This window comes from Phascolarctos cinereus, unplaced genomic scaffold (assembly GCF_003287225.1).
Source record: "Phascolarctos cinereus isolate Bilbo 61053 unplaced genomic scaffold, phaCin_HiC Scaffold_4;HRSCAF=312, whole genome shotgun sequence".
Classification (NCBI taxonomy): Eukaryota; Metazoa; Chordata; class Mammalia; order Diprotodontia; family Phascolarctidae; genus Phascolarctos; species Phascolarctos cinereus.
Genome location: NW_027555847.1, coordinates 118031544 through 118050350, shown reverse-complemented (window position 1 = coordinate 118050350; position 18807 = coordinate 118031544). Strand labels below are relative to the sequence as shown.

Below are 18807 nucleotides of genomic sequence, written 5' to 3'. Positions count from 1 at the left end.
TCAGTTCTTCCAAGGTGGTATGATCAAGGGTGAGGTGTTTACTCCTTTCTTGGGCTGTGCTCTGGTCTAAGAATGACCACAAGCACTCTTTGCTGTCTTCAAACTGTGAGGAGGATTTTCTCTTCACCACTGCTACAAGCTCTACCAAGCCTGCACTTCTCCTTGCCCCAGGACTGCCACCTAGAACTGTGACCCAGATCCAAGCATGGTCAAAGGAAGAGAATCCTCCACCAGCTAAGAGATCCCTGCAATTTTCCTCTGATCAGCCTCTTGATTCTGCTTCAGTCTGTGGGCAAAAAGCTCCAGAAGCTGTTGCTGTACTGGGGTCATGCTCTGGGACTGGGGCAGGGAGTGAGCTTCTCTCTCCTCACAGTCACCGACTTTTCCTGTTGACCTTCTAAGCTGTCTTTGGCATTTGTGGGTTGAGAAGTCGGGAAAACCACCACAGCTGCCCATGACTCAGTCCTCTGAGTGTTGTTCCAGGTTTGCTGATGCCTGTTTTGCCTGTGTGCCCACACCAAACTGTGTTCTTCTCCCTGCCCGGCGCTATATACCTTTCTGATCAATCATCTGGGTTGCCTTGGGCTGGAAATTTTTTCACCCTGTCTTTTTGTGGGTTCTCCTGCTCTATGATTTGTTTAGAGCCTTTTTTTACAGGTATTTGGTGGGGTGTAGGGGAGAGCTCATGGAATTCACTGCTTTTACTCCTCCTTCTTACCAAGTCCAGCCAGAAATTGTTTTTGAACTTGTCCATGAACTGAGACCAACTCATATTCTTCTTGGAGACTTTGTATGTAGGAGCTTCACTTTGTTATCTTCATATGAGTGTGTGTTTTGATGTTCCTTGTTACTATAGTAACTTTCTAAGGCCACAATTTTTTTCAGTCGTTTGCTCATTTTCCAACCCATTTCTTGACTTTTAATTCTTTGTTAAAATGAGGTGCTGCTTTCTGTGTGGAGGGTGAAGTGTCCTGAACTACAGGTTTTTGTGTAGCTGTTTTCAGAGATGCTTCTAGGCACCTCTAAGTTTTCAGTTTTTCCAAGGAATTTTGATCTAAAGAAGAGGTGGCTTCATTATTCTTCTGGCCTTTGTTCTTTTCTGTGAGACACCACAAGCACTCTTTTCTATCTTCAAATTGTAACAGAGGTCTCCCGCTCCGCTGTAGCCCAAACCTCTAATGTGCTGGTGCTCCTCCTTGTGCTGGAAGTGCCACCCAGGATCCCACTGTGGGCAAAGCAACAGAGTCATGCCAGTGGGACTGCAAAGAGACTTCTGTAATCTGAGCAGTTGTGGGCTGAGAGTTCTGGAAGCTGCTGCTGCCGCTGCTGATTCTGTTGCTGAGTCAGTGACTCCCAAGGCCTGCTTCTGATTTCCTGAGGCCCAGTCTGTATTTGTGTGTCATGTACTGGACTGTGCTCCATTCTGACCAGGTGTAACAACCAACCTTCTAAGTTGTCTTAGACTGGAAAATTGTTTCCTACCACCCTATTGTGTGTTCTGCCCCTCTAGGAATTGTCTTATGAAGGGGTTTTGGAGAGAGCTCAGTCCAGTCCTTGTCTTTTCTCTGCCATTTTGGTTCTGCCTTTGATTTTTCATTTTTAAATGCTGAGATTTCCTGTATATATAGATTTTTAAATTGACATCATCTTTACATAATATAATATCTCACGTTTGTCTAACATGGATTTGTCTCTCTTTTTTTCTCTCCTCTTTTCTCTCCCAACTCAGGAATGTTGTCTCTGTAATTTGAGAGGTGGTGCACTGAAGCAGACCAAGAACAAGAAGTAAGTGGTAAATCTTACCCTTAAGTTATGTCTCTTTCTTGCCGATAGAAACAGAAGTTCAAGAGGACTTCGGAAGGCCTTTTGTTTGACCATTTCCTTGAAAGCTTTTTACCTCCAAAATGGAAAGTTTAACATGTGCATTTTTTCCTGCCACAGCTATGAACATCTATTTCACCTCTGTTAAAGGAGGCCATACTGATTCTTTCTACTGTGTTCAATACCTATACTGATTTTAAGATTAGGCCACCAACAACCCCCCTGCCCCAAATCCTGAATTCAAATACTGACACTTTAGGCAACTTTTCATTTATTTCGAATTTTATTTATTGGCACGGTGATTTTTATTGAATTGTTTTTTAGAATTTTATTTTTTTTTATTACTGAAAGTAGAAATACTGCTTGTTGTGTTGATTGGTATCCATCTTTTCTTTGCTTTCTTATTAGTTTTCTTTCGTTCTCTGCTGTGCACTTTTTACTTTGTTCTTTTTCTCTCCTTCCCTCCTCCATACCCCAAAAGGCCACAATTAATTGTGGATATATTTTTATTCAGATATAGATATATAAATAAACATATACTTATATACTCATATATACATACATCTATAGACATATATTTTCCTTAATAAATTCTACTTCTGATCTTTGTTTTTATAGTTTTGTGTATCTCTTATTTCCTATCCCTCCCAATTCCTGTACTTTACTTCTACCCCCTACCTTGCTTTCCTATTATGTAACCTAGCCCTCCTCCAAAGATTCCTTCCTTATATTCCCATTTCCATTAATCTAAACACCCTTCTAATAGCGTCCCCCCCTTAACTTATTCTGTTACTCCCCATCTAGAGATCACTCCCTTATCCTCTTCCTCCTCCCTATTCCCTTAGTGGAACGAACCATCCTCTTCCCCCATCTAACTCCTCTTTGTTTGGTTTTTCTTCTTGTACCTCATTTGTATGAAGTAATTAATCTTTTTAGCTGTTCCTCAACGGTTTTCCTTTTTAAAGTCATGTCATACTTAGGTCTATCCCAATCTTTCTTACCCACCATCCAATTACTAATAAAAATCTTAGACATATGTTTTATGTTTTACATACATAAAAGGTAAAACTTTATAGAGTCTGTCTTTATAGATTCCCTTATAATTAGTCTTTGGCATGTACCTTATATTTCTCTTGGCTCTTGTATGTCAAATCTTCCATGAAGTTCACATTGTTCTTTTTTTTTACACAAAGTCTTGAAATTATGGCAGTTCATTAAATGTCAATTTTTTTTCATTCAGAATATTATTTACCTTTGCTGAGTATGACATTTTCAGTAAGAATGCCAGTTATTTTGTCTTCGATATAGTTTTCTAAGATCTGTGGCCTTTCAGTGTAACTGCTGCTAGGTCTTGTGTGAGTATACTATATTTACATTGTATTCTTCTTTTTTCTTATAACATTTTATCCTTGAGCTGGGGGTTTCACAATTTGACTATAGTATTCCTATGTATTTTCCTCATAGGATCTCTTTCAGGTGGGGATATATAGATTTTTTTTCTATTTCTACTTTCCCCTCTTATTCTAATGCTTCAGGACAATTTTCTTTAATTATTTATTGTATTATTGTGTCAGAATTTTTTTTTTGATCATCGCTTTCAAGTAGTCCTATCATTCTTATGTTTTATCTTCTTGATCTGTTCTCTAGATTAGTTGTTTTTCTTGTGAGAGGATTCACATTGTCTTCTATTTTTTCATTTATATTTTGTTTTATTATTTCTTGATCTCTTATAACTTCACTGCCTTCCCCTTGACCAATTCTAATTTTCAAGTAATTGTTTTCTTCCTCAAGATTCTGGGTCTCCTTTTCTAATCAGTTGACTTTCTTTTCATAATAATATGGTTTTTCATGAATTGTTCTTATATATTCATTATTTTTTCCTCAATCTCTCTTATTTGATTTTTATGGGTTTTTTTAAGTTCTCCAAGAATTCTTTTTGATCATATAACCATTTGATGTTACTCTTTGGGGTAGAAGAGGGGTTCTTTGCTTCAGTATCCTCCTCTGAAGATGAAGTCTGGTCTTCTCTATTCCTATAGTATCTCTCCATGTTTTAATTTATTCACCTTTGCCTATGCATGTTTTTTCTTAAATTTGTAGTAGCTCAGTTTTTATAATCACCTCTAGTCCTGTGGTATGAGGTATGGTGCCTCTGTCCTCAGATCCTCTTTCAGCTCTCACTTTTGGAACTGCAACCAAGTCCTCCAGCCTCCTACAAGTCCCCACAGCCGTGCTGTCCCTGATTCTGCACTCACTGTGGCATGTGCTGCTTCTTTCTCACCCCCACCCTAGGCTCTGCAGTCTGCTGGATCTGGCATTCCTAATCAGCAGAGGTTCCCTTGATCTTCCACTGCTCAGATGCCCAACACCCCTCACTGTCCTGGGAGTTAAAAGTTCCTGTGAACTGAGGCCTAAGTAGCCTCCTGACCCAGCTAACTGAGGGCTTGCTGTGAGGACCCTAACCTGTATGTCTTTACTCTTCATGAGGGCCTGGGACTTTTCTTCAGATCTTCTCTGACTGCCTCTTCTCTTGTTTATTTTTACTGCTCACTATTTGCCTTGAGGCGCTATTTCATCTCTTTTGTGGGGAAAAGTCTTGAGAGCTTAGAATTTTCTGACCTATTCCACCATCTTCCCAGAGTCCTTCGCACAGTGATTAAAAAAAAAAGTAAACCAGAATGTAATGCACTGTATGCTTGCAGTTCATCAAGAGGCACTTCATTAATGGTGATGTCATGTATCTGTCCTTTTGTTATGCAACTTACCAGAAGGTTTAGAAAAAAATTAAAGAAATCTGTTTGAAATAAATAAATTTATTGTGATCACAAAACTAAAATGAATCATATAAATATCTTGTATTTTTTTTAAATATCTTGTCTTTAAAATTAATAAGCCAAACAGTGGTTCTCACTAAAACAGACAGATTTGAAAAAGTACTTTGATATTTAAGAGTTAAAGGGAACGGCTTAAAGAATGTTGGGGGAAATCCTGGATGATTCCATGATGTGAATATGTAATGGAAGAAACAAAAATTTCATTTCTGGTTCTTTCATCAACATATTTCCATGTGACTTTCATATCTTTCTGTCCTACTTTTTAATATCTATGAATGTGAGGATGAGCCATACTTATTAACACAGTCAATGTGTTTTAGTGGAAAGAAAGTTGTTTGAAATAATGAAATGATTCTTTTTTATTTAGTGAACCTACAATTGGATGCATGTGAATTCTCCCAGTTCATATGTGTGCATGAGTCTAAAGTACCATGCATTGTATAGCACATTTCCTTTCTTCGTTGTCAAGATTTACACCATCAAAGTATAAATTATGCAGATTTAAATTATTAAGCTTTAACTTTAGATTATATTCTTAAACTTTAAAAATAATATGAATACCACCCTGAATGTTGTAGAAAAGAAGTTTGCTGTATATCCTTCCCCCCCACTAGAGTAAAGCCAGAGAAAATAGTGCTGTGACATAGTGATTTAGTAAATCAGTCAATAAATTTATCAAGTGTCACCTTATGTGTTAGGCACTGTACTTAACAGCTGGGATTATATTAGATAGGGAATGATTTCCTGATAGCTGCCTACCAGTTTAATTTTCATAAATAGGGCCGATTTATATGTCTTTAAGATGATTTATATGTGGTTTGACCATAGGACAGTTCAGAGATTTTGATGAACTCTGAAGCATTTCTCCCAAAACCTGCGATTTTGTGTGTGTGTGTGTGTGTGTGTGTGTGTGTGTGTGTGTAGTCTAGTTGGGGACATGGTGGTTATGATTCTGGAAAATGTTACCTAAAAATTTTGTAAAATCTTTCCTGAAGGCTTTATGAAAATGAAGTAAAATATTCTGGTTTCTTTTCAGAAACAAAAGTGATAGACCAGATTTAATTTTCCTGTAGCCCCAAGATTCTGTGATTTTGTCTTAGAACTTATGTGAGAAATAAATATTTAATTAAAGGCATGATCAGTATGAATCTCTTTAGAAGATTTTCTGCTACTTCAGTCTGTTTCATGGCTTGTAGGATTTATGTATAAGTGCTGCATAATATACTCAGTTGAACCATTCCATTCATTAAACTGATCCTTTGTCAACACGATGAGGGACATGAATGTTAAACATTGGTAGTACAATGCCAAATTAAGTTGAAAAATTGGGCTTCAATATTTTTTCAGCTTCAGTTGTAGAAGAGCCTCTGTCACTCAGATAGACAGGTTCTATGTCTCTGTGTGATTAATGAATGCTTTACTGCTTAAGATACTTTTCATCAAAATTCTTTATGTACCAAAAGAATTGGGTTTATGAAAAACACCTTGCCAAAAATGGATTTAGGTTTTTGTTTTTTCTTTTCTGTTTTTGGTGTTACCTTGATTTCAAAATTGGAATTATTTGATCGGGGTGCCATATGAGTTTGTGCAAACTCAAATTTAAGATACATCTTATTCTAGAGTTCACAAGAGTACAAGGACTCAGGAGGGTAAAGGGGGAAGGACCCCTGGTTTAGTTTGTGGGCTGTGAAAAGAAATTGGGAGGCTTGTTTAAACCAGTCTGTTAAGGAAGTCAGCTGAACTTTTATATAATGGCTATATTCCTTTTTGTTATTAATTCACCTTTTTTTTTTTGATAGATGGGCCCATGTAATGTGTGCAGTTGCCATCCCAGAAGTTCGATTTGTTAATGTGATAGAAAGGACACCAATAGACATTAGCAGAATACCTTTACAGAGGTTAAAATTGGTGAGTGGAAAAGCTTCATGTGTTCCTTACAAGTGATTTTCATAGTCTCAATTTTTCTCTTTTAATATATACTTTATGAATTTCATTGTAAATTTTCAAATTTGATTAAATCTCGAGAGTCTGTAAGAGTTTGAGGAAAGTTTCATGTGGAATAGACAGGTGCTGGTATGTATGTGTGTGTACACACACACACACACACACACACACACACACACACACAGACACAGACACAGACACAGACACCCTATTCTTTTCTCTTGTCCAGATTTAGACTTTTAGAAAAAAGAAGTAAGCTGATTCCATTATCTTTTGTTCCCTAGCAAGAAACTTGCAATGAAACAAAGTAAAAGACTTTTATTATATCTGAGAGATTTCATCTCTCAACATAGATACAATTCATTTGCCTTGACAAAATGTACAACGGATGATCTGGCTACTTCAGAAATTATTTTAGAAAGCTGTTTCACTGTTTCCTTTTCATAAATGTAAGCGTGGTTGAGATGATAGGCCTCTGATGTACTTGACACAGCCTTGCAAGGTTGTTAAATTGTAAGTCACTAGACCATTATCTTAGACCATCATACTTTTTATTTAGGGAGATTTTTTCATAATGTTGAATTTCCTTACTTTAATATGCAGAAGAGTGTTTGAGAAGTATGTTTAATACTTTGGATTTCTTTATCCTTGTCATATTTAGCCTCAACTCTTTAAACTGTATGGAACATTTAAACTTCTTGGCTGTGATTTATTCTTTTAGATTTTTACTAAAATCAGATTTATTTATATTATCCATATTCTTACCTACAGAATCTCAAGTTGATTCCATTTTTCTAGTTATTTTGGGTACAGTGTAGTTGGTCAACAGTCATAGGTCCATAGGAAGTCAAGATGTCATCAACTAGTGAGGTCTTTTTGTACAATTTCGACAAATATTACTAAGTAGAAAAAAGCATTATGCTCAATGATGGTGAAGATACAAAGTTTAAGCAGAATATGACTTCTGCCCTCGTGATGTGTACAGTTGTATTTGGGATTATGGAATGGACACTAAAGGCCAGAATATTAAGTAATAATACTTTATATATGTGTATATGGTACCATCATAGAATGATTTACCTTGTCTACAGACTTGAGCCCTTTTGAAGAATAGGTACTGTGCAGAGAAAGAATGACAATTTTCCTTGCAAGTATGGTAGGTAGGAATTGTCTCTTTTTGAACTGCTTGAAGAAGGAAATAAAAAGGGTTTGGAAATGTTGATTGAGTGGGAAATCTCCATTCACAGGTTTCTGAATGTCAAAAGCCCAAGTAAAGTCTTAGTTTTACTACCTTTACAGCTTGGGAAATGGGAAATATTTAGATATAACTTTGATCAAGTTGCTGAATTTTTTATAAAATCTAGTCAAAGTAGACTTGCTCCTTTCCATTTTATAACCTGTATTGGTTGGCAGAGATTTACGTATTTTGGGTCCCTGCCTAAGAACAGGAAATTCATCCATGTATGCAAAAATATTTTTTTTACATATTTTTACACTTGATAGTATTTTTTTTACAATTACATATAAAGATAGTTTCCAACATTTATTTTTTTAAGATTTTGAGTTACACATTTTTCTCCTTCCTTCCTTTCCCTCCTCCCTTCCCAAGACAGCAAGCAATCTCATGTAGGTTATACACGTACAATCATGTTAAACATATTTTCTTTTCACATTAGTCATGTTGTGAAAGAAAATCAGAACAAAAAGGAAAAGCCATGAGAAAGAAAAATACACAAAAAAATGTGAAAATGGTATGCTTTAGTCTGCATTCAGATTCTATAGTTCTTTCACTGGATGTGGATAACAATTTCTATCATGAGTGTTTTGGAATTGTCTTAAATCATTGTGTTGCTGGGAAGCACTAAATCTGTCATAGTTGATCATCACACAATGTTACTGTTACTGTCTACAGTGTTCTCCTGGCTTTGATCACTCCACTCAGCATCAGTTCATGGAAATCTTTCCAGATTATTCTGAAATCTGCCTGCTCATCATTTTTTATAGAACAATAATATTCCATTATATTCATACACCACAAGTTGTTCAGTCATTCTCCAGTTGGTGGGCATTCCCTCACTTTGCAATTCTTTGCCACTATAAAAAGAGCTGCTATATTTGATCCAGACTTAGTAAGGGTATTGCTGGATCAAAGGATACGCACAGTTTTATAGCCCTTTAGTCATAGTTCCAAATTGCTCCTCAGAATGGTTGGATCAGTTCACACCACCACTAACAATGCATTAATGTTTCAATTTTCCCACATCTTCTCCAACAGTTATTATTTTCCTTTTCTGACGTGTTAGCCAATCTGACACATAAACTATTCCTTGCTCTCCTAATTTGCTTATGGTATTACCCTTTATGACTAAGTCATATACCCATTCTGACCTTCTTCTTGTATAGGGTGTGAGATAACGATCTATATCTAGTTTCTGCTGTAATATTTTACAATTTTACCAGCATTTTTTGTCAAACAGTGAGTTCTTATCTGAGAAATTGCAGTTTTTGGGTTTTTCAAACAGTAGATTACTGTAGTCATTTACTACTGTGTCTTGTGTACCCTACCTATTTCACTGGTCCACAAGTCTTTTTCTTAGCCAGTAGCAAATAGTTTGTGCCTAGGAGGATTGAAGATCAATTCTGCTAAGTTATTGATTCTGCTGGGAGAGGAGAGGTCCAGTACTCAGTACTGGCTCACTACTGCCCATAGTGGCCAAATGCCAATATTTGGCTGAAAGGGAGCAGGACTTGGAATCAAAAAAATAGTTTTGCTGCTTTATAATACAGTTTTAGATCTGGTGTGGCTAGGCCACTTTCCTTTACATTTTTTTTCCCATTAATTCCAGGGATGGGAAATTTTAAGGGACTCTGACAACTCTTTTTCTCTTCTCAAGAAGAACACCTTGACAGAGCTGAGTTGGAGGAGAGATTGGGGCCAGAAGTGGGAATGGGCTCATTTCTGCCATAAGTAGGTTTTTCTGTTGTGAAAGTTCAGACCAGTGGAGAGGGAGACTCCATCCTGTTTCTGGCTTAGCACTCTCGGGAGTGGCCCTTCAGAGATTGTCATAGTAGTATCATCTGGAGAAAGGGTACAATACAGGTGCAGGACCAAGAGGGGACCAACATCTAGGTGGAAGAGTCTTCCTCTCCTTCCCTTTCTATTATTTGTCTATGGAAAGGCCAAGGGTAGGAGAAGAGAAACAGCATTTAGTCCCTTATGAAGGATTATGCCTTCCTAGTGTTATTGCCACTTCCCCTCTCCTCATGTCCTTGTCATTTTCTCTAAGTTTTGTCTTCTGGGCTTTTTCATGACCCCTAGCATGCAAGGTGGAATTAGTGGATAGGGGAAAGGAAGGTGGGATGAGTATCCAGTAATAGGATTCCATAGGGCCTTGAGATCCTTATGGACAAGTTCTGGCTGCCTTGTGGAAAGGGTAATTTTTCAGGCCATTATTAACATAATATTCTCTGGAAGGGTTGAATGGGGGGCACTTGAGGCAGTGCGATGAACAAACATTTATTAAGTATCTGTATATGCCAAGAAGTTTGCTTCGGGCAGGGCCAGAAAATGAAGAATGCACTTCAACCTGTGCTTCAGGGTTAAATCTTACTGGGAAGCACCTTTTTTTCTCTTGAAGTTTTGCCCATCTTGGCTGTTCAAACTGACCTGTAACTGGTAAGGAATATGGAGGAAAGTAGTGTAAGCTTGGTGCCATGCTGTGACTAGGAGGATTGAAGACCTCAACTCTGCTAAGTTATTGATTCTGTTGGGAGAGGAGAGGTCCAGTACTCAGTACTGGCTCACTACTGCCCCTACAGGCCAAACGCCACCATTTGGCTGCAAGGGAGTGTGACTTGGAATCAAGAGCCTGGGGTGCTGTCTGTGGCCTGGTTCCTCAGTCTGACCTCTGTTTCCATCTCTGTGAAATGGTGGGGTTGGGCCAGGAGGTCTCTTGCAGCTCACATGACCTCCCAATCTGTGATATTTGGGGGATCAATTTGGCTTTACCTCAGCTCTGCCTCTACTTTTGTAAGAGGCGAATGAACTTTATTTACTTTAGGCAAACAGCAAGTCACTTCTTGTCCCTAGGGCCTCATTTTCTCCTCCCACTAAATAAAGAGTGTGACTAGATGATCTCCATGGTCCCTTTAGTTCTAAAGTAATTTGAGGGTTTTGATGTGGGTTGTTTTTTTTGTCCTCCTTTTAGTCTCCTCCCCAAAAGAGTCTTAGTTGATTGCATTTATTCATTTTGAAATAAGTGATCATTACTCTTAACATTTCATTTGTATGGGATTGGGTCATGGCTGTTATTCTCCTTGAAAGCTTTGGTATATCACTGAACATCATTGAATCTAGGACCCTTCCTCCATGGAATGACAGCAAGATTCAGCATGGAGTATGCCAATCAAGTTGTGTGGTCCCGTCATAAAAATTGAATGATTGCATTTGAAAATTAAAAATCATTATTATTTTAATCACTATGCTTAATTGTGATTACATATTTTACATTTTCATGGAATTTCCTTGGTCTTTAATGACAAGTGTTTGTGGGTTTGGACTGAAATTTGAGGGGAGAACTTGCAAGATTTCTGACAACTGGGTGCAGTGAAAAATTAATTTAGTTCTAATGCTTTTAGTAGTTAGTAGTATCATTTTCATGGTAAAATGAAAGTATTTGTAAATAGCCCCCATCTTTTTAGAATATCAGAATACTTAAAAGATAAAAGCAGATAGAATCCCATCTTATCACACCTGCCCTTCTTTTTTTAATAGAGAACTCCATAGTGATTATCTTGTAGTCCGGTCCTCTCTAGAAGGGTAGAGAAAGGGGGATATCAGTGAGAACTGGAGAAGGTGGTAAAGATTTTCTAAAGGAGGTTGGATTAATTTTAGATTTTGATCAACACGTCAATTCAAGTAGTGCCTAGCTTTTACTAATATCTAAATATCATGTGGGTTGGATAGGCAGTTATAAATCTCATGGCTTCCTCTCACTCCACTTTACCTGTTTCCAGGGAACAAGCTGTGTTCCAGCCAAACTGGCCTGCTCTCCCCTGAAATATACCCTTTACTTTCTGGACTTTTCTGCAGTTCCATATACTCTTTTCACATACCTAGGATGTCCGCACTTACTTTTTTCACCTGTTGAAATGTGAGGCCCTTGAGGGTATTGTTCAGTTATTCCAGTTGTGTCTAACTCATTGTGATCCCATTTGGGGTTTTCTTGGGAGGGATACTGGAGTGATTTGCCATTTCCTCCTCCAACTCATTTTACAGATGAGGAAACTGGGGCAACCAGGATTAAATTATTTGCTCAGGGTCACATAGCTACTAAGGTTCTGAGGCCATATTTGAACTCAGGAAGATGAGTTTTCCTGACTGCAGCTCTACACTTGATCCACTATACCACCTAGCTGCCCTTCCTTTGAAGACACAAAGCATGTTTTTGCCATTATTTGTGTACCCCATGCTTAGCACATTGTATACACTTAATAAATGCTTGTTGATTGACTGACCTGCCCTTTAAAGCACAACTGCAATGGCACTTCTTTTGTGAAGCCCTTCTTTACGTCTTGTTTTCAACGTCTCTAATGTATATGTTATGTAATATTTCTTAGTGTAGATACCTGTGTTTGTCTCTTATCTCTCCAGTAGAATGTAATTCCTTGAAGGTAGGGATCTCTATCTTAGCTAATCTTTTCTCCAGTGCTTAACTGTGCAAAGAGAGGAAGGAATGGCTTCAAGAAGGAAACACCTAAGCATCTAAACAGCAGCTACTGAAAGGTGTGAAGATGTACTGACTTCATTCAGCTGAGTCAGTGATTCTTGGGAAGTCAAGTCTGGTAGGAACTTGTTCAGAGTATCAGTGTTTACTGCTTTCCTTGTAATTTATCCTTTGGATCATTCTCAAGGTTAAAATCTCTTTACCCTCTTGCTCATGCTATGAAGATGGAAGATGAATCTTCCAACCCAAAACAGCTTTCAAGAACACATTTTTAAAGTTTTCGTGTATAAGATGTCCTGAGTCCTTTTGTGGATAAAATGGAAGATAGGAGAAAGAAGAATTTTGCGTTTTGTCAGTCATTTAGAACCTTGTCCACTTTCTTTGAAAAAAACAAAACAGCTCTTTATTCTATAATCTCTTCATATAACTCTCCTTTCCTTCTATTTTAGGTTTAATGAATGAATCCTGTGAACACAACACTTTCATTCCTTGATCACATTACTCTTTTCTTAACCTAAAATTTTATTTAAAACCAAACTCATTCTTCTTCCAATTATTTCAGCAACTCAAAATATTCTTTTTCTACTCAGATCTTCCTAGAAACCTTTGGCTCTTTCAGTTACAAAATTATACCCTATCTCATCCTTATCAGTGTACATGTTATATCCCCTTAATAGAATGTAAGTTTCTTCTGAATAGGGATTGTGTTATTGTTTTTCATTAAATTCCCTCAGACATTGTCTTATTGAATGGTCATTATCTTCCCGATCAGCTAAGTTGAAATCTTAGTGCTATTTTTCTTTCTTCCCTGTCTTTTGGCCCACAAATCTTATCATTAAACAAGTCTTGGTTTTTGGTTTTCTTTGTGGCATATTCGGATCTATTCCTTTATTTCCTTTTCCCCTGCTGCTATCTATACAAGGTTCTTATTGCTTTGCATATGGACTATGTATTGGAAGAGCTACTTTATTCTTTGTTGGTCTGCAAATCATGGTCAGATTGTTTTTCCTTCCATATAACTTTGGTCATGATATGCTTCTTCATTTATCATATGGTCCTATATGAGTTACTCGAAGATGTCTATAAGATTAAGTCTAACATTTGTTATAGGACATTTAAGGCCTTCAACCACCTAACCTTTTTGGTATAGTGGGGGTAAGAATGGATTTTGATTCATGAGGCATTGGTTGCGGTTCTTTCTCTCACACTATTTCTGCCTTTCATAAAACAGTTACCATCACCAAGTATTCATTTCTTAACAGATAATATAAAGGATTTAACTAGGGGAAGGCCAGGTGAATTACTTTTACCTCTTGAAATTATGATACTTCTTTCCAAACTTGTCATTTAGTACTCCCAAAACAAACCCATTTCTCCAGCCAGATTGCTCTCCTCTATTGTTACCTGAATGTACTTTATTCCTGCCTCCAAGTTTATGCTTCTACTCTTTACTTACATGAAATTCCCTTTTCACCGCTTGTCAGCTGAGCAAATCCTGTGCTACAATGGGAGGAAAACTGTATCACAAACCAGAAAAGCTCGGGTTAAAATGAAACTCAGCCATGTACTACCTGTAGGACTTTGTGCCCGCTATTTAATTACTCTGGACCTAAGAATTCACATTTAAAAAATGAGAGGAAGTGACAAGATGATATCTGAGGTTTCTTCAGGCTCTAAAACTATAATCTTAAAATCTTTTCTGTTTTTCAATGTCTAGTTCAGGAGCCACCTCCTTTATGAAGTCTTCTGACTAACGTAGCCCACAATAATCTCTATCTCTAAACAGCTATGCTTACCATATTTTCTGAGCCAAATTCTGGGTTACACGATTTGACAAAATATGTCTTTTTGTGTAGTCTCACTTAAATCAGGATTATTTTTCCTTGAAATCCAAACTGTCCATAAAAAAGACTAAGGTTAGGTAGTCATTGTACATATAAAATAATTGTCTCTATTACTCATTTGGTACTTCTGTGTTTTGGGGTATGAGTGTATACATATATGTATATATGCATGTGTACTTGCATATTTGTGTGTATATACACGTGTGTGTGTGTGTGTGTGTCTTGGTGTCCCAGTGTATTTTAGGATCCTTGAAGGTAGGGATTGTATTTTATTCTTTTTAAATTCATGTATAGAGCTACTTATACGATGAGTTCTTAGTAGAGAGTTTGTCTGTAATTTTGGTTAAATTGGATTTGGATAGAGAATGATATTAGCTGAAGAAATTAGCAAAGAAAAAAGATATTTCAGTGGGGAGAAAAATCTGTTATTTTTTTTATTTCTGCTTTGTTTTCTTTGACCTCTTTACTATCCTAATACTTTGCTTACTGTGAAATAACTAAAGAAAGGTTTTAAGTAAGCATTTGTTCTCAATAATTAAATTATGACCAAAGATGCTTAAATTGATTTTTAGCTAGTTAGATATGATTCGTTTGACATTCTTGTTCGTAACAATTTTGAGACAAATGGAAGAAATATGTCAGAATAAACTTGAAGTCCTTAATATACCTACTTAATGTATGCACAGCAAATCGGTATATTTATACTTATTTGAATTTGTATTCTGAAATTGGCTTGCTAATAATTATTCTCACTATTTTGTGAGACCAGTTTGATATTGCAAAGTATCAAACATTAAATGGTCATTCTTTATTTCTTCATTTCATGTTGCAGAATGGCTTTGTGAATCATTCAGTTTTCATTTCTAAGTAATAGTGATGAGTAAACCATAAACCGTACTATTAATAGGAAATTAGTTGTCTGAGGTAGATAGCTGCGGAAGCATTTGTTTCACTTATCAGGCTTAGTAATAATTTTTGTGATCTGAAAGCTACCATGCATAGGCTTGTTATCCATTTGCTAAGGAGTTTGGTGAGAGTTCAGATTCTGAAATCTTCAATAATTTTGCTTAGGCCTTAATGAATGTTGAAAGATAGGTTGTTGGGTGATTTCTGCAGTGCGGACAAACCATGCAGCTGAACCAGAGCATCATTGTTGCTCACTAGGTGGCACTGCCATACCAGTCTCTGAATAGAACCCTTAACCCACCTACCTTCTCCAGATTAATATCAAAGCTTGTTTACATCATGCTAAAGCAGCTGTAGTTGGTTATGTTAAGGATATATTCCCCAATTTGGTGGCAAGGAGACAAAAAAGAGCTGCTATGATGATGTGAAAGCGCTGGATGCAATATTTTTTGATTGTTTTGACTTATAGTTTGTCATTTAAAAAGAACACTGTCATCTTGGGTAAGTCACAAACATCCTAGTTTTTTATATATATATATATATATGAAGAAAACAGCCAACTTCCTAACTTTTTGCTGCAGGTGTTTGGGCAGAATAACTATTACTATCCTGAGAATGAAGTTATACATTAAAAAAGCTTGATATTACTAGTAGTAATAAACATTTTCTTGAGCTATTTGATTGCTTTAATATTTCTTCTGTTGGGCTTTTGTTCAGGAATACAACATGTAGCTTTTGTATAGCTATTCCGTAAAACTATCTACCTAAGAATACTGGATGTAAACGTTATAAAAAGTATTTGCTTACATTTGCACATTTTTCTTACCTGTATCGACAAAGGCAAAGAAAAATACACTAATTGTATATTACAGAATGACAAAAATAAAGTAGATCCAGTGCCTGTTGGCCCTCAGGAAGTTAGATTCTGAAATGACAGTCTCCACAAATAGCCTGAAATCTTGTTAATATCCAGTGGCCCTGTCAAATACTAGTAAAATAAAACTTGAGTCCATGTTTTTTGAGGAATAAAATGTACATTAATAATATGGAAACCTGATATGACTGAGCTTTTAAAGAGTTTTTAGTCTGATGTTTTATTTACACTGTTGATTATTTCAGATACTTTAATCAGTGGTTCATTTTATTTTTCTATGCCCTGATACTTTTTAAAATAAGAGTACAATGTTTAGAATTTAAAACACAAAAGATAACTGAATAGTAAAAATAAAAAGATGCATAATTACCTCTTTTGTGTATATGGTGACTGACTGATTTAGTACCTACAGTAATTTCCATCCAATCAAGTTATTGTTTCTTTTGTTTTTTAAAAATATTCAGTCCTTGTGCAGAGTTGCTAGAGCACTGAAGTACTGCACCTTAATGGCATGTAAAATAATTGCTATCTATAACTAACAACTGCTAGAGATTACTGTGTAAACAGGCTAAAACACTATGCATAGTGATCTTGCCAGGGAAAGGAGATGGTTTAAACTGAAGAAGAACAGAACTAGATGTATGCATGCAAACAAGATGTAAAGGATCAGTTTTCCTCTAGCTTGAATATTATAGTAATTGAGTAATATATAATCTAGTGTGTTTTGCAGTGGGTTCCATACCAGATAACTACAGTGAATTCTTTCTGATGTGAAGGACTATAATCCTAGTGGCTCACCAAACTACATCAAGGTGAGGCAGCACTGCCCTTATAGGTATGCAGAGTTAATGGTCTCTTTTATGAGGTGATGTGAAGGACAGTGAGACATTCATCTTTTCTCAAATATCATTCCACAGCATTGACATCGTGACCGCTATTTATCATAATGCCTGAGGTTCCACCATTAGAGATTAAAGCATACATTTTTAAATGAAAATACCCCTGAGCAACTAAATGTGAATGCCCTTAAAATTGAGAAGAGAATGCTGAGAGAAGGGACATATAGGACAGGAGGATGGCAAAAGAGAAAAAGGCATCTTGGGACCACTATAGCAGAGAAAGATGAAAATGATAGCAGTAAAAAAAAAATCACAAGACCCAAGAAAAATTATAAATCTGTCTTTAGAATAGTGCTTGATCAAAAGGAGTGCCAGGAAGGCTACCTATGTGCATGCACTATTTATTGAACCATTTTATAACATTTCTAGACTCTTGTCCACAGATAACTAATGTTTTTGTTTTCTCTTTGCACAATTGGTAACTTGGTAAATATTCAATCAAACAGCAGCCAGCTTGTTCAGAATTATGTAAAGACCATGTAACATTTTCTACAAAGTACTCTGAGTTGTATAAATACAACTATTATATATATGCACTCTTGTTCCTATTAATTGAACAGACTTTTAAAAGTAGTTATCTTTGTACTAGTTTTTAAAATATCATGTTTCAATTCAGTATCAACTTTGTTGCTCCCAGTGCCTAAAAGGCCTGAGTATTAAATTTTGACTCTTTCCACTCAGGCAGGTAGGGCGTGCTTGCCTATAATGTGCTATTTGTTTCTTTATCTGTAAAACTTTCTATTATTTTTACATTTGAAATCCTATTTCTGCTGCAGAATTGAAGTTGGAATGAATTTTGGAATAGCTAGAGTTGCCCCTAGGCATTTGATGACCTCAAATTTATATTTGACAAGTCAACAGAATATAAGCACAAGTATACTCTGAGTGAGGAACATTATTTTGAAAAGGACTTTACACTGCTGTGATGACTGATCTACAAGTCTTTCAGTATCTGGCTGAACCAATACTATTCTGTTTGGAAGCCTCTATACACTTTAAAATTTGTACCTGAAGGCAAATAATAGTGAGCTTGAAAGCCAAAGATTATAGTTTTGAAAGGTACATCAATTCTGAAAATAGAGTGGTTTCACGGTGGTATTCCAAGAGAAGCGTTGAATCAAAGGAGAAAAAAAGTGAGCTTTCTACTTCTACAAAGGAGGCACTTGTTCAGTAGCTAACCGGTGCATGTTAGACTTGGTAAAACTAGAATTACATAAAGATAAGGATAAGGTTTATCTTCTGAGTCTTAATATTACTACCAGATTGATTTAGTTAATTTTACAGTTTTGTTAGGGGTGAACCCCAGCTTTCTTTCCCAGACAAATGAAGTTCTATATTTGAAAATGCCACTGTTAATGCATTTCTGGAAATGTAGACATATCGATTACCTTTCAGCCCATAGAAAAAATGCTATACAGGCAATCAGGAAAAGTCATTATGTTCCCCATTACCTGGTACTGATTTATCCTCATTACTACTTTTCTTTCTTTCTTTCTTTTTCTTTTTTGCAAATCTGTAGAGAAATACTAAGAAATAACTAGCAGAGACAGATAAGCAATCTTCGTGGTTTTAACATTGTTGACGAAATGTCTGTAAATATCATTGATTTCTTTTTTTTCTAAATAAAACAGGAAGTACAGGAAGACAGTACAGATGATGAAATAATTGCTTACTGTCATAATTTATAAGACCAGTTAAAAGTTTACTAACTCATTAAGATAATGATGTCCAAATTCTAAACAGACTCATATATCCCTATCTTTGTAAGATTTTTTAATAAAAGTTGTATTAAAAAAATGTACATTACCAGCAGTATGGTACTTACTGTCAGAATGATTTGCTACAGTGACGAGATCCTATTGCAAGCTGTCAAATTTGTATATTACTGTAATACCAAACCATAAAATCTTTTGAGTAAAATGGAAAATGTCAGATAGGCATGACTACAAATAATACTTT

General features: G+C 36.2%; 1 protein-coding gene across 8 annotated transcripts in view; it reads left to right on the top strand.

The window, feature by feature from the left end:
- Positions 1-18807, top strand: part of KDM4C (lysine demethylase 4C) — a 484233-nt gene that overhangs the window by 323019 nt on the left and 142407 nt on the right. For all 8 annotated transcript variants that reach the window (XM_021006278.2, XM_021006277.2, XM_021006274.2 and 5 more), the window contains 2 exons: positions 1730-1785; positions 6455-6563. In XM_021006278.2, coding sequence (XP_020861937.2) covers positions 1730-1785; positions 6455-6563 — 165 coding nt within the window. The remainder of the gene's footprint in view (positions 1-1729; positions 1786-6454; positions 6564-18807) is intronic.